Source organism: Brienomyrus brachyistius, chromosome 19, assembly GCF_023856365.1.
Source record: "Brienomyrus brachyistius isolate T26 chromosome 19, BBRACH_0.4, whole genome shotgun sequence".
Taxonomy (NCBI): Eukaryota; Metazoa; Chordata; class Actinopteri; order Osteoglossiformes; family Mormyridae; genus Brienomyrus; species Brienomyrus brachyistius.
The window spans coordinates 17546739-17561713 of record NC_064551.1 but is presented as its reverse complement, the minus strand read 5'-3'; the positions used below and the strand labels follow the sequence as shown (position 1 = coordinate 17561713).

General features: G+C 44.6%; 1 protein-coding gene across 1 annotated transcript; it reads left to right on the top strand.

Annotated features, from left to right (window-relative positions):
• Positions 1-7744: 7744 nt before the first annotated feature.
• slc35f6 (solute carrier family 35 member F6) lies at positions 7745-14709 on the top strand. Its single transcript, XM_048986035.1, has 6 exons — positions 7745-8281; positions 10014-10086; positions 10259-10430; positions 10961-11176; positions 11259-11369; positions 11691-14709. The coding sequence occupies exons 1-6, from the start codon at positions 8205-8207 to the stop codon at positions 12155-12157; spliced, it is 1116 nt and encodes a 371-aa protein (XP_048841992.1). The 5' UTR covers positions 7745-8204; the 3' UTR covers positions 12158-14709.
• Positions 14710-14975: the final 266 nt, after the last annotated feature.

The following is a 14975-nucleotide window of genomic DNA, read 5'->3' as shown; positions in this document are numbered from 1 at the left end:
GCAGCAGTTAGTTGGTTAGCGTGGCCTCAGAAGGTTATAGGGAACAGCCCTGTCTCAGGACGTCACCATCTTCTGGGTGTTTGGGAATTACAACATAAAAAGGATCGACTTTTTTTCCTCCACATATACCTCGTAGACTCTTATCCGAAGTGACTTACAGTGCCAGGAGCGACTGGGGGTTAGGGTCCTGCTCACAGATCACTCTGCGAAACAAGGGCTTTGAACCAGTGACCTTCCAATCACTGGTGCAGTGTTCTAACCCACTGAGCCCCCTTTGAAGGGGACATTGCTGTTTCAGATTAGTTTCAGTTCTTTTTCAAACTGTCTCCTTGCGCGTCGGTGGGGGTGCGGGACCAAAGAGAGCCGTCAGCTCATGACTCAGCCCGAAAAGCCGTTTGAAACCCCTTCGTCGACATCCTCCTCCTCTGTCTCCTCTCCCTCCTTCCTCCGCATGGCGACAGCTCAGTGTCAGCCCTCAGCCTTCGGGGAATCTGGATTAAACACTGTCTGCGTGTGAGTGGTTTGGGAGAGTTTAACCCGCGATTCTCTTTGCAGAGTACCTGTCATGCGGGTTTTATGATGTCATCATTGAAAGAAAGAAGCCTGGAAGACGAAAAAGCGTACCTGCATTACGAAGGATTGTTTATAAAACACGACAAGGCAGGCCTGCTCTTGTAAATTAGGTGGCAGACCTGATATATACAACGTGAAGTACAATAAACGATGCAAGCGGTTGAAAGAAACGACTGCCTCTTCATTTTTCACTTTGGATTTGCTCAGATCTCTTTTCGTACATTGTAGTGCTGTACTGAGAGAATAAAGAACTCTAAAGAAGTCTCTAATGGTGATAAAGTCACTGCACCCAAATTAACTTACTGTACAGTGGTTGTTAGGGCAGGCAGAGCCTTGTCTGGGCTGTCCCATTAGGCCTGACGTAGGGGTGTGATATTTGGCTTAGCAGGTTGGGCCCCAGCATCTGCCCAAAGGTCACCTGGTTGAATCTTGTGCTTGGCAGAAAAGTTATATCTCTGTTGGGCCCTTGAACAAGGCCCTAAAAACCCCCTGAAAAAGGCCCCTGGAGGCTGGACTGATGCTCTGACCCCAAGCTTTGCTCTCACCTCTGCGTACGTATATCGGAAATAGGACAGTGAGGTAAAATATGTGACAATTAAAGATTTCTATGTACTTAAAGCTTCATTTTAAACATTGGCCTCTAGGAAGAGAATGAAACATTCAACAGCTGCGTCTAGAGGCCCAATGAAGCAATGAAGCAATGTAAAATCCTGAAGGTCTTTTAGGACAAAGATGTGATCATCAGCCTTAAAATGTTACAAAGGCAAATCTGAGGCTCTGGGGCTCCTCAGTGAGAAGCATATTGTCCATATTGAATCTGCCCAGGAGTGGTCGCCTTGCCAACACAGCGGAGGTGGAAAATCATCCAGGAAGACTCGAAGAACCGCACATCGACATCCCAGAATCGGCAGGCTTCACTCCCTCCACCATCACTAAGGCCCAGAGGAGATCTTGGGTGGGTTTCACCTTGCAGAGTAGCAAAGTTGAAACATACCACTCAATGATACGAGCCGATTTTCTGAAGACAACCCACTTGACCTTCAAGAGACCTTATGGACAGAAACACACCTGATTACAGAACAATATGAAAATCTCATACCAGCAGCCAGGAGTTGGGGGTGACTGTGTCTGTCTGCCAATCTGTCTGTCTGCCAATCTGTCTGTCTGCCTATCTGTCGGGCACGTAGCCTTATAGTAAAATTACAGGTTGGAACCACTCTCAAAATTTACCGGCCAGCTCCTCCGAAATTCTTTCTGGTTACTCGCATGCTGTCTGTCTGCCTGTCTGTCTGTCTATCTATCTACAAAGAGCATATTTATACAGGAACGCAGGAGATGTTCATAAGCATATTACCCTGCTCCCTATTCATTTCACACAACTGTGGGATGTATTGGAGGAAACAGCCTGCAACGGTAATTCAGGGTATCCTTGTCTTCATCCTGGGAGAAGAGATCGGAATCTAATAAAGTGTATTAGTTCCACATCAGACGTTATTTAATCTGCAAACCTATCCTGGCTTAGAGCAGATGCTACGTAATAGCAGCTCTAATGACAGCGATTTAATTGAGGGGTTCTGGAAGATGAGAGGACAAAACATCATCTGGTGGTTTAAACGCGCTAATCTGGTAAACACCAGCAGCCAAACACGCACGACAAAGTGATTAATTTTGCACCGAAAATAACTTTTTTTTTATCTTTCTTTTTTTTTTTCAAAAACTGACATTTCTGTTTAAATCTCTGTGTTGAGAACGGATACGGGGATACGATCAGCCTGTGCTTGCATTCTCAGCCTGTGCTCCACCCCATCCCATCTGTGTGAAACCATCTCTGTTTGGGACACAGCAGACAGACCCACTTGACAGTGTTCTTTTCTCAAACAATGATCCTGTTTCCCATAAAACCCCAACCAGAGGCAGTTTCACACACAAAAAACAGTACAAACCCAAAAACTAAAATACCTGAAAAAATTCAAGAATGATTCTCTAACCCTTTCAAAGAAGCCAATCGAGTTAAACTCCTGGAAAAACAGTGTCTGTTGAAAGTACAATACAGAAACGCTCAAATAATGTCTTGATGATGGACGACAGCGCTCGTGATCCAGAAGCTGGAGAAAGATGACTGAGAATTACCCATTTTCCACATCCAGTTGCCCAGTGCAGGGTCACATCAAACCTCAAGCCCATCTCCAGGAATTAAAGTGCAGGGTGCACCGTCTACAGGATGCCGGTCCTTCACAGAATAAACATGTGCAAACTCACGCACACGAGAGGCAATTTTAGAGACTGTGAGACTGAACTGGAGAAAACCCACAGGGAGAGCAGGCAAAATCCAGCACACATACAGAGGGAAGGAACCGAAGGTCTACGGGCAGCATACAACCCAGGGAGCAACCTAAGAGAGAATGACATCATAATAAAATAACTATACAGGCCTAATATAATACAGTTTAAATAAATTCAACTATATTAAAAAGACAATAGATGTATACATTAAGTCACTGATTATGAAGAACAGAGGTTTGTTTAGATCATGCATACGGAGGCATGAGACCCCGTTAAATCAGGAAGGCACTAATTTCCAAATTACACGCTCTCGAAACACCATCGTTGTCATTCAAACTGGGCAGGGTTCCACATGCTAAATTTTGCACAAGGTCAGCGCTCAAAGCCAAAAATAGAAGCAGTCTGAGTTTTTGGCCTGAAGGGGGGTGGTTCTGCACCACATTGGGTGGGGGGGGGGGGGGGTGGGCATCACTGACCAAACGAATATGAGTAAACAAGCAAACAAACAAATAAAAACAAGCGAGTGACGCCAGCAGCTTTAAATGGATCTGCATTGACGGTTCCCGCGAAGCCGAGGAGGGGGGAGCTGCAGCAAACACCGGCCTCCTCTCTCCTCCCTCCAGCATCCGAGCCATGGGGGGGCTCTTTAAATATAGATCATTTAGACCCATGGAAATGTGCAGTTGCCTCTCGGCTTTTTAGAGGAACTTTAGCGCTTCCACGTAGCATCGCGGAGCCACCCTCCGGCTCAAGGCCGTCCTGACCACTTGGTTCTGGTGGGATCTGACTGGCCACGAGTCCCGCCCGCCCAACTGGCATTCCAGATGGATGTTAGTGGAACATCTCTGTGCTTTTATAGCCAAACAAAAGGACCCAAATCTGACAGCATTTATCAAGATGTGATAAATACGTATCCTTATTTTCGTGAGCCTTGATTTAGATCTGTTTCTATAATTTTACACATACAATGGCACAGTGGCAATGTCGCCTTTCCTTGTTTTGTACTGTAGCCTTAAAATGTTTCTGACTTCACAATGTATTACGATCAAAACTGCAGTGCTGTTTCAATGTCACTAAAGATTAGGGTCTCACTCCAAAAATAACTCATTTTTTTGCCTTCATTTTTCTTCCTGGGTTCCCTACATTTGGATCATTTCAGGACCACAGTCATGTACTGGATGTCCATGGCATGAGCTACTTGAGATATAAATACCTCAGAAGGGTAACTTATTCTATGTGGTACATGTGTGTTCTGTAACGTAAGCAGCCCCTGGGTGACGGAACAGGGACACAGCGATTTTGCTCGGCGAGTGCGTCTGCCAGCCCCTTCGGGCGAGAGGGGGGGCCTCGCTCGCGTCGCTCCAGCCACGAAGACCGCTTACATAAGAGCCACGCGGCCGAGGTGCCACATGTCATCACAAACCCGAGCACATGTGCGGCATGGGCTGTGTCGCGGGGAACACGACACACACGTGCCACTGGCTTTAAGAGGTGACCCTTCCCTGTGTCTCAGCTCAAGGCACGTCCCCTATTCCCCTAGATGGAAATTAAGGTTATTTAAGTGAATACATGGATAGGGGAGGGGGGGGGACATTAAGTAACAGACGCTATTTTTTTTGTAAAATCCTCTGTGATAAATAAATGCTGTTTGACCTACAGTGGTAACAGACAATTAGGTTTAGAAAATTGACATTTCAGCATGTTATTACCAAGTAAACAGATAGCGACTAACGTCAGATCATAGCTAGCTAACTGAAAATGCTGCTTCAGCATCTCCTAAATAACGAATATTTAGTGCAGTGAGCGTTCGTGACCAACAGGGTGCCCTACACAACGCGTGGTTCTAAAGGTGGGCAACACTGCCACTGGTAATGCGACCATCAGGCATTCAGCATGACCTGAATAAGACCAGAGAGCCTCAGCATTATCAATCATCAGACAGATGCAAGAGAGAAGACTATAGATCCTAGAGCTAATATCCACACCGTCAATGTATGGATGTGCACGTGTTTGTATGCATGTGTGTGCATGTGTGTGCATGTGTGTGAATGTGTGTGCATGTGCGTGAATGTATGTGCATGTGTGTGCATGTGTGTGATTGTGTGTGAATGTGTGTGAATGTGTGTGCATGTGTGTGAATGTGCGTGAATGTGTGTGCATGTGTGTGCATGTGTGTGAATGTGTGTGCATGTGTGTGCATACATTTGGGCTCAATTCAAGGATTTTGCTACTGCCATGGTGAATCCATATGTATGTTACACCACTGCAGTCCGTAATGTGAAAATACCTCATTTCCAGTTTTCATTACAAAGCAGGAAAACAGCATTAATATACTGTACTTACTCTATTAGATTACCTTTATCCGATGCCCTGAGGGGCTGCACCACAAACATCTCAGAAACACTAAGTGGCAGATGGTAGTGGGTATCAGAGACCCTGAATGTGCATTTATTATTAATATTGTTAATTAATTAATAATAATAATGATAATAATAATAATATTGTCGTTATTATCATATCATCATTATTGTTGTTCTTGTTGTTATTATTAGTATTATTACTGTTGTTGCTATGTGGCAACCACTCTACAGAGGTTATTTTCAACGAAAAATCTGTAGGAAAAGCCCAATAAGCGAATCAAACAGATTCTCCCACCGTTAGTGTTCAGCTCTATAAAAGGTCAAAAAGGACAAGGCTCCTCCTCCTCTCATGAGATTCATGTGCAAAAAACTATCAAATGACCTTTTGCTTAAACATGGGGGGGGTGACAGAGGGGGGGATGGTAAATAAGGAAAACAATTAACGTTAATTAGTGGCTGGGAAAACCATCGATTGAGCCTGGAAGTATGTAGCTTAGCAACAGCTTTAATTAGCCTGGGGGGAGGGGGGGTGCTGCCCCCCAGAGCTTTCGAAATCATTGCGCATTCACCCGTAAGAATAAGTCACAATTTACTGAAATTAAGATAAGTCACAATTAACTTAGATAACACACAGGCACTGAACTTACATTTCCTGTTTAACTTTCAGAGGCATGTGATCATCAGGTGCCTTAAAGGGGCTGCTTGCACAAATAATATAGAAAGGTCCATTTACAGCGTACTGTGCGGACATAACAACGGTTCAATAACACACCGTATATTTTAGAACACAAACTGTACAATTAATTTGTATTTCTTCTGTAGTTCAATCTAAGTGCTCGAAACTACTGTCAAGTTAAGTTGTTTGTGCAAAACCACAAATCCAAGGATGCTGCCCAGCCTAACACTCCCAGAAAGGTAAACTGGGGCTTATGGCTGTTTTATTACGGTTCAACTAAAAAGTTTTAGGAACAAGCAATAAGAGAAAAGAGGAAAGAAATATTTTAATTTTATAATAATGAAATGCTTGTGTATACAGTGGGTGACCCAATAACTCAGTGGGTAGCAGCGCTTTTGCATGCTTTCAGTGAGCTGGGTTCGAATCCCACCTGCAGTCTGTGTGTGGAGTTTGCATGTTCTTCCTGTGTTACCTAGATTTCTTCCTAGTATTCCAGTTTCCTCCTACAGATCAAAGGCATGAAATTTGGTAAACAGCATACATAAATCAACTCTAGTTTGCATGCATATTCCCTGCAATGGACCGGCATCTCAACTAGGATGCAGCCCTGCCTTGTGCCCTATACCTAAGGGTGGATAGGTGTATATAAAGACAAATCAAATTCGCCTGACAAATCAAATTAATCTGACAAGACTGTGAATCTTCAAAAAATTACGATTTTAGACACTTTCATACTTCTAAAATGCTTCAATTCAAAATAAATTAAAGGTAACAATGCTGGGTTATTGCAAATTATTGGTCTGCAGGCGTTGGGGGTGGGGGCATCGGCCTACTTCAATAGGCCTATTCCCCCAAAACAATCTATTGAGTAACGCAATTCCTTTAAAAAATGTCATTTGTGACACGCAGAAGCAACACTGCCCCCTCGTGTTTCACAGAATAACTGCTTAAATGGGTTTAACTTTCACCCGATTTCTTCCGAACTGTATTAATCTAAGTTAGCATCTTTTACATGCAATAAAACAGAATACGTAGAAATGATTTCAAATCGCAGAATAACTAAATAAATAAATAAATAAATAATAATAATAATAATAATAATAATAATAATAATCGCATAGTTTGTTTGCGTAATAAAACCGGCAGATCGTTCTTCCGTCACTCCCAATTACACCTCTCTGCTACGGGCAACTTGATACGTGAAGTGCACAATCGTTTCTAAAACAATATAATAGAATATATGTAATGAAAAAAAATACAGTATATAAATATAATGTGGCCCTACACCCAAGGGCGTAACTTTGGCTGGAACATTGGGGTGGTTGAGGTCTCCACCCATTACGGGAGAAACATGATTATTGTTGTGTTAGCTGATTTTGATTTGTTTGGGGGGGGGGGGGGGCTACAATCCCCCCGTAATTTACGCCCATGCCTGCACCTCTACTGGACACCTTGTCAGATCCATCACCAGCACTGACAACCGTTTACCTACATTATCGGATTCGGCAGTACCGCCAAAGCCCTGGAGATACGGCATGAATGATTCTCTTGTCCTCTTCAGCAAGCAGGGCTGATAAACAGCCTGTCGCATCTCTATTTAATCTCAGGGCCAGTGGAATATGGACTGCGGTCCTCTAGTAGGATTCAAAACGGTTTAGATCATGGGTCTCGAGAGAACGAAGAAAGCGGGGGGGGGGGGGGGAGGGGTGGCTACAGGAAAATTAATCTTTTCCTCTGCAGTGCGCCTAACCCCCAAAAAACCCTAAAACCCTAACCCTAACGCTAACGCCTAAAACCTAACCCTAATTCTAAGGTGGAACTGCACATGCGCAAAAAGGCTCGATAGCTCGTCTCCATAGGTAGCAGCGTCACAGCGCGGCGCGTACCGTCAGAAATCAAGCAGAGTGCACGTGTGTACGCGAAAAAAAAACACATCAAATTTCTAATGATTGTACTCATGTACCCCCTGCTGTGACCAGTAGATCGTGATCGACAGATTGGAGGCGCCTGTTTTAGGTATATTTGGTACGGAAGAGCGCAGATACTTTCAGAAGCGCAGGACAGGACGGGAGTGACGATAAGTCAGCTGACACGTGCAGTCACGTGATTCTGCAGGAAGCCCGCGATGCCTGACTAGCCTATTGAAGGTCTACAGAAGATCCGCCTTCTCGGCTGCAGGATGGTACAAAGGCTGACAGAGAGTCAGCTGACAAGTCAGACACGTGATTCTGCAGGAAGCCCATCAACATCTCAGTCAAAACTGGTTGCTCTGCAGAAGATTAGCAGAAGATCCCCCGGCATTTGAAGTCAACATGGCCTGGACGAAGTACCAGCTGCTGCTGGCTGCTATGATGCTCGTCACCGGCTCCATCAACACGTTGTCCGCCAAGTAAGTGTCTTCAGTTATGATGCTTCCAGTCCTCAGCAAGCCCGCATCTGCTCGAATCATGCCGGTATATTCGGCAAAATTCCATTCGGTCAGTATCTTTTGGAAATGCTGGCATGCCATCGTATCATTCATCTCTTAAAATAATAAGTCAGTGTAATGTCGTAACGGGTTAAGTGATTAAATTTTCCAAGACAAGGTCGCATTAAAACTTAGCTGAAACCATTGTGCAGGGTGAAGACTAGATCCGCTCTCCGCTTGTCTAGTGATCGGGCCGTTGATCAGTTGGTCAGTCGTGATGAAGTTTTCAGCAAAAGCTTCTGGTAAATCGTGGCCCTTAGCAAAGTTACTGATGGACCTGATCTGCCGGGTGTCACCGTGTTTGTCACGAGAAGGCGTCATGTGCCGAAAAGGTGCTGCATCAGCCATTATTTGACGCCGACTCTTGTGACTAAATGAATCGATATTTGCTTCTTTTCATCTTCCGTGTCAATGTACTTCCCTGTAACCGGTTTTATACAAATAGAACTGATGTAAAACGGGACTTTGAAAAGCCCCACGGCTTGCAGTTTAGCGAAATAACTTCAATGTTTTTACTTTGTTTGCCTTTCGGGGCGTATTTCACTTCTTTAAAGTGGGTTTATCAGCAGAATCCTCGAGGGAGGCTGGTATATTACAAATATTTAATTATTGTACCTCTTTAAAGAGTTTATTAATGTTTCATTAAATGCATTTCCTGCCACTGAGTAGGTGTCATATCTGGTCACGTGAATTAAAATAGACTTTTTCCCGGTTATTATAAATAGTCAGTGCACCACTTTCTCTTTCAGTATAGAGCACGTACGTAGAAATTTTCTCTGCTTAGAAATACTTGATTAATCTGGTTAAATCATTCCCTGTTTCTGTCTTGTCTTCAGTACTCTTTGTTCACCGTGACATTTAGCGGTTTTTATATCCTCCGCCTTCCCCATTTCAGGTTGAACATGAGCTGTTTCTCCTTTCAGTTTCCTTTACGTTATTTTGAATACTACAGAGATGAAATGTAACGTAGCGTAAGGGGTCAGGTTTCCCTGGCAGGGTGTGTGGTTCTGGGTCGGCGCTATAAACTTTCTATTGCCAGCTCAATTTACCTTTTGGATCATACCAATCCAGAAGGGAGTCCCATATTAAATACTCGCCTGTTAATCATTATTAACGTTAAACAGAATTCAGTGTGGTGAGCCACTCTAATCGGCAGTGTTTTTAGAAGTGAGTACTCGGTGATTTATATTGATACCGTTTTAATGATACTGACAAATGTTTACTCAGCCTCTCTCTCCAGCTTTTAGAGAATGTAGAAATTCTTGAAGTGTTTGCCAAGAGTTCTGATCACTCCAGTTCCAACACGTCGCTTGCTGCCTCTGAAACTCTTTACTCTCTCTGTATGTCCAGTGTCCTTTTCCTCTCTGCACACACCTGCAGTGCTTTTTTATATAGTAGAGAGGTGGGTAATTTTAACTATAAAATTATTTCTGGGATGCAGTAAAATAAATAAATGTTCAGCCATGGTGGGTTAGTGGTCTTCTGTCTCATTATTTTTGTTTATGTACTTTTTTTGTGATGTGAGTGCAGGTTCTGAATGTCCTTATCAGTTTGGAACTTCTTGTCATGGATTTGGTTGGCTGCAGTGCCGGCCAATCAGTGACGGGTGTTTTGCTTGCAGTTCCCCATGCCAGTCTTTCTCTCTGCCTTGCAGGTGGGCTGATAACTTCTCAGCGTCGGGGTGTCATGGTTCTCCCTCGCATACCTTCTCCCACCCCTTTCTACAGGTAGGTTCCTTCGTTTCCAGTCTGTGGAATGTTGTGATTCCCCCAGTATTTTAATCAGAATAGCTTTCTGGCAGCTGTGCTGAGCCTTCTGTGGTCTCAGTGCTCAATCAGGATAATGAACTTTATTCTGTATGTTCTCCGCCCCTTTGGATGTGGTGGTGTTCTTCCATAGGCTGTGGGCATGTTCCTCGGGGAGTTCAGCTGCCTGGCCGTGTTCTACATCCTGCTCTGTCATGACCGCCGTGCCCCCGAGCCCAAGATGAATGCTGGCCGTGCCTTCAACCCCCTGCTCTTCCTGCCCCCAGCGGTCTGTGACATGTTGGCCACGTCCATCATGTATGTCGGTACGTCTAGCCTCCGCTCTCTGGCACACGGTGTGCGACTCACTGGGTTAGGACTTGATGCCTGTGTCCAGAAGGTCGTCGGTTCAAATCCCATGGTCTCAGAAGTGATGTCACCATTAGGCCCTTGAGCAAGGCACTTATCTCATGCTTTCTCCAGGGACTTTCTCAGAGCTGTACATAACTTTGGATAAAAGCATCCGCTAAGTAAGTAAATGTGAATACCTGTAAATATCATATTTCCGTGTTTTAATGCACATGTCGATTATCCTGGCGGTCAAGTTACCGACGCTCATTAACAGCGTGGATGGGGAATGGGAGTTAATGGATAGCAGTCAGTGACTGACTGCTTTAGCTGACTAACATCAGTGTTCTTTCAGTCAAACCATGCGGAGATGGTGCTCTCTCTTCTGCTTTTAAGTAATATTACCGCATTCTGCTGAACTCTTGGCCTGTGTATCGTTCCTATTTCCCTCATCGGATCGTCTGAGCCCACACAGTCCTCACGGCTGTTGCGTTCTCTGCTTCCCCAGCCCTGAACATGACCAGCGCCTCCAGCTTCCAGATGCTGCGTGGCGCCGTGATCATTTTCACCGGGCTGCTGTCCGTGGCCTTCCTGGACCGCCGCCTGGTGGCCAGCCAGTGGGCCGGCATCTTCATCACCATCCTGGGTCTGGTCGTGGTGGGCCTGGCGGACTTCGTCAGCGGACAGAGGGACGACACGCACAAGCTCAACGACGTCGTCACGGGTAACGCAGAGGCGGGTGGATGGTGTGATCTTGGCTGCGTCGTCACACGTGACGCAGTGATGCGAGCTGCTGGTTCTTTCAGGCGACCTTCTCATCATCATGGCTCAGATCATTGCTGCCGTACAGATGGTCCTGGAGGAGAAGTTTGTCTACAAGCACGACGTGCATCCCTTGCGGGCGGTCGGGACTGAAGGTACTGCCTTCTCAAGCAAGGGGGGAGTTTGCTTTGTCTGGGGCTTATAGCCACTTTGCGCTCCCTCCCTTTCACAACCACTCAGGCTGGTTATCACAACATGCCGTTTCTGCATCCCATAAATTAGAAATACATTTATTAAATATTTAGTGTAGTAACTGTTTGTGGCCAACAGGGGGCCAAAAACAAGCTGGTCTGAGTGATGGTGAACATGTAAATGCTAATTTAGCGAGGATTTGAACTATAACCTTGTGTTTGAGATGGAGACTTTTCTCCTAAGTACCCGACTGCTTTCCAGTGACCATTCCCCTCTCCACCCAGGACTATTTGGCTTTATCATCCTCACCATTCTGCTGATCCCGATGTTCTACATCCCCGTGGGGGACTTCAGCAACAACCCCCGACGCGTCCTGGAAGACGCGCTGGACGCCTTCTGCCAGATCGGCAACCAGCCCATGATCGTGCTGGCGTTGCTAGGCAACATCATCAGCATCGCCTTCTTCAACTTTGCCGGCATCAGCGTGACCAAGGAGATCAGCGCCACCACGCGCATGGTGCTGGACAGCCTCCGCACCGTCGTCATCTGGGTGGTCAGTCTGGCCGTGGGCTGGGAGCAGTTCCATGGGCTGCAGGTCCTGGGCTTCATCATCCTCCTGGCCGGTACAGCGCTTTACAATGGCCTCCATCGCCCCCTGCTGGCCAAGCTGCCCTGCTACACCGCAGAGGAGAGCGGCGGCAGCTCTGAGAGATCGGGGCTCCTAGGTAACGGGGACAATGAAGAGAGCTGACCTTCTGGTGGGACAGCGCGGTGAACGAGAAGCTGCTTCAAACTGCTGCCTGTCAGCCTGTCTGAAGGGACTCCCTCAGTTTTTGTATCAGGTTTTTGTCCCGGTTTAATTTACAGGAAATTATAGGTATCACACGCATTTCTTTTTGTCATGACAGTGTTCTTCTAAATAAGGGAAAATGGTCTTTTTAAATCCAAAATCTGCCACCTTGCCAAGTTGGTTGAAAATAACACTATTTCAAAACTGCAGTTTGGCATGGTACTTCTGACAGGGAAAACCCTGACATGGTATTTTAACTGATGCCGGCAATGTCTTCATTTTTGCAAACTCCCCCCAGATCTGTGCCTTTTACCCTTAGTTACCATGTTGTCTGTAGGAGAGTGTTTCGCCATGTCTTTAAAAACAGAATTTTATATTTGGTTTGTACATCGTTGATATGCTCAATGCCTTGGTCACTGAAATATCTTCCAGTTCACATATGTGTATGTCGTCTAACTTAACATTCGTGTTTTAATTGAGACACCTTGTAATGGGTGACGATGTCATGATGACGTCTGCAGGATCTCCTAAAGGTAAAAACAATCCGGACCCAATAGCCAGGGTATGATTCATGGCTTGAGTATCGTGTCGTGGGGAGAGTTTACTGGGCCAGTAATGGGAAGATTAATAGGAAACGTTTTCTCTTTTTTTTTTTTAACAAACCGTGTGGCTCTTTATGCTGTTATTAGGACAGAACGGGTTTGTTGACACACACTCTGGGTGACTTCGCATATGTTGGCGCGGTGCTCACAATGGGGGGGGTGTGGTGCTGGTTGAGAGGTCACCTACTCGGCGATCTGCCTTCCTTTAAGCCTTGTTGGGTTAATGACACTGAACTGTATCAGGCTCCCCTGCCTGCATTCAGAATAGCACAGAGATTTAATTGTTGACACTGGGAATTCGGTTTGGTTCAGTTCTGCAGGGATGATGTGAAACTAAACCCAATCCAGTCACGCAGTTTAAGGACTCAATCTCCAGTTTTTTAAATTTTTGTAATTTTTTTTTTTAAGTAATTAAGCTGCTGGACTAGCAAATGTAAGGATTGTCCAATAGGATTGTCACTTGCCACTCCTGCTATTGGTTTGGTTTCAGTCATCCAGCTATCTGGATCTGCTTTGTGGAATCCCCCTCAGCTCTATTCCCTTCAGTAACACCCAAACCGAAGACTTAATCCTGCCTGTGTCACCTGTGCCTATACCAGTCACCCCAGTGCACAGCTACACCCTGGTCTAAAGCATTTAGCATGGTTCTGTTCTTGGCGTAAATACGTATATGCTTAACAAATGCTTCCATTTAGGCTGAGCCCTGTAATGTATCTTGGAGATTAAGAATGAACATTTTCATTGAAGCAATTTACCAAGTCAAGAAGGGATACAGCAAAGGTCATTTTCCATCATATTCCATCATTGTAGCACATTTAGTATTTGGTTAGCACATTTTGTAATGATATATTAACTCTATTACATTATGCATATTGAGATAACGCTGGAATCGCACTGCATGGTTTTTATCGCCATTAACACAAGTCATTCAAACATCCATCTTCCAGCCGCTTATCTTAGGCTCGCGCGGTAATGCAGATCATGACGGTATTACTGCTTATCGCAACATAAAAGCACGAAAGTAACTTGAGGTACGAAGGGGTTGCTGCTTTGCCCATAAAGACGCCGGTAAATGGGCCGAATAGCTGCATGTAGTCTGTGTGATGTCACATGACAGCGAGCGGCTTTAAAAAGCTAAATGGAGCAACATCATTAAAGCGCCCATCGCGTAAACACAAGACAATACATTTTCCGCGTAAATTACGTGTGTTTGACAGTAAACGTTTTGGGAAGATGTCTCTGCTCCGAATGTGTGTAGTGCCTCCATCGGTCTACTGTCACGGGCTTGTTTGTCCTGGGAAGCGATCCAAGGTTAAATTCTGGACAATTTCACATTCCGGGATCTAAACATATTTCTGACTGCAAGGCATGTGTCCAGAAGAGGAGCAGATGGTGGAGATATTGAGAGATACGAGACATTCATTACTTTTAGTACGTTGTCTTCAGTTCATCACTGACTGCTTGGTTATTTTATTTTAAAACGTTTTGCGTGTGTCCGTGTCTGTGTGTGTTTTCCCTTTATATACTATAATCGATCATTTTTAACTAATGCATTTTATGACTTCATGAATATAAATAAAAATGTTTTTATTGTTTTGTTTTTTTATGAAGAAGTAATTAAACTGGGGAACTAGCATCGCTCAAATAGCCTGTCCTGATTTTCAATAGGCGTATATAATTCTATTTGCACGTTCAACGTATTTACGGTAAATACGACATGAAACCATTTTAATCGTTCTATAATTAGTTTTAATAATTTATTAGGCCTACCTCATATGTCGAGTTCTGTATTCTGTGTCCAGTACGGTTCAATATCAATCAAAATATCGACATCCCTTTTTGTTAAACGTATTAAACAGACGGAGAATGTTTAAATCACAGTGACCAAATAAAGGATATGAAATTGCCTCATTTAGAAAGCCATAGTCTTGTTTATGTAAGATGAAAAGGTCCAGGTATTTCAAATGTGATGTCCCTGTGTCTACAATTTTCCAACAACCATCCATATGACCGGGGACTATCATACAAAGCAGAAACGTCCAAACATCTTTAAGAAGCTTTAATCGTTTTGAAGAAATTGGCTGTATTGTACGTTTACGAAGTGACCAGTAGATGGCAGCTTAAATACAAATTTGCGTGCACATTTTGGACCAAAGAAAAGGGTCATCTTCGGGTGG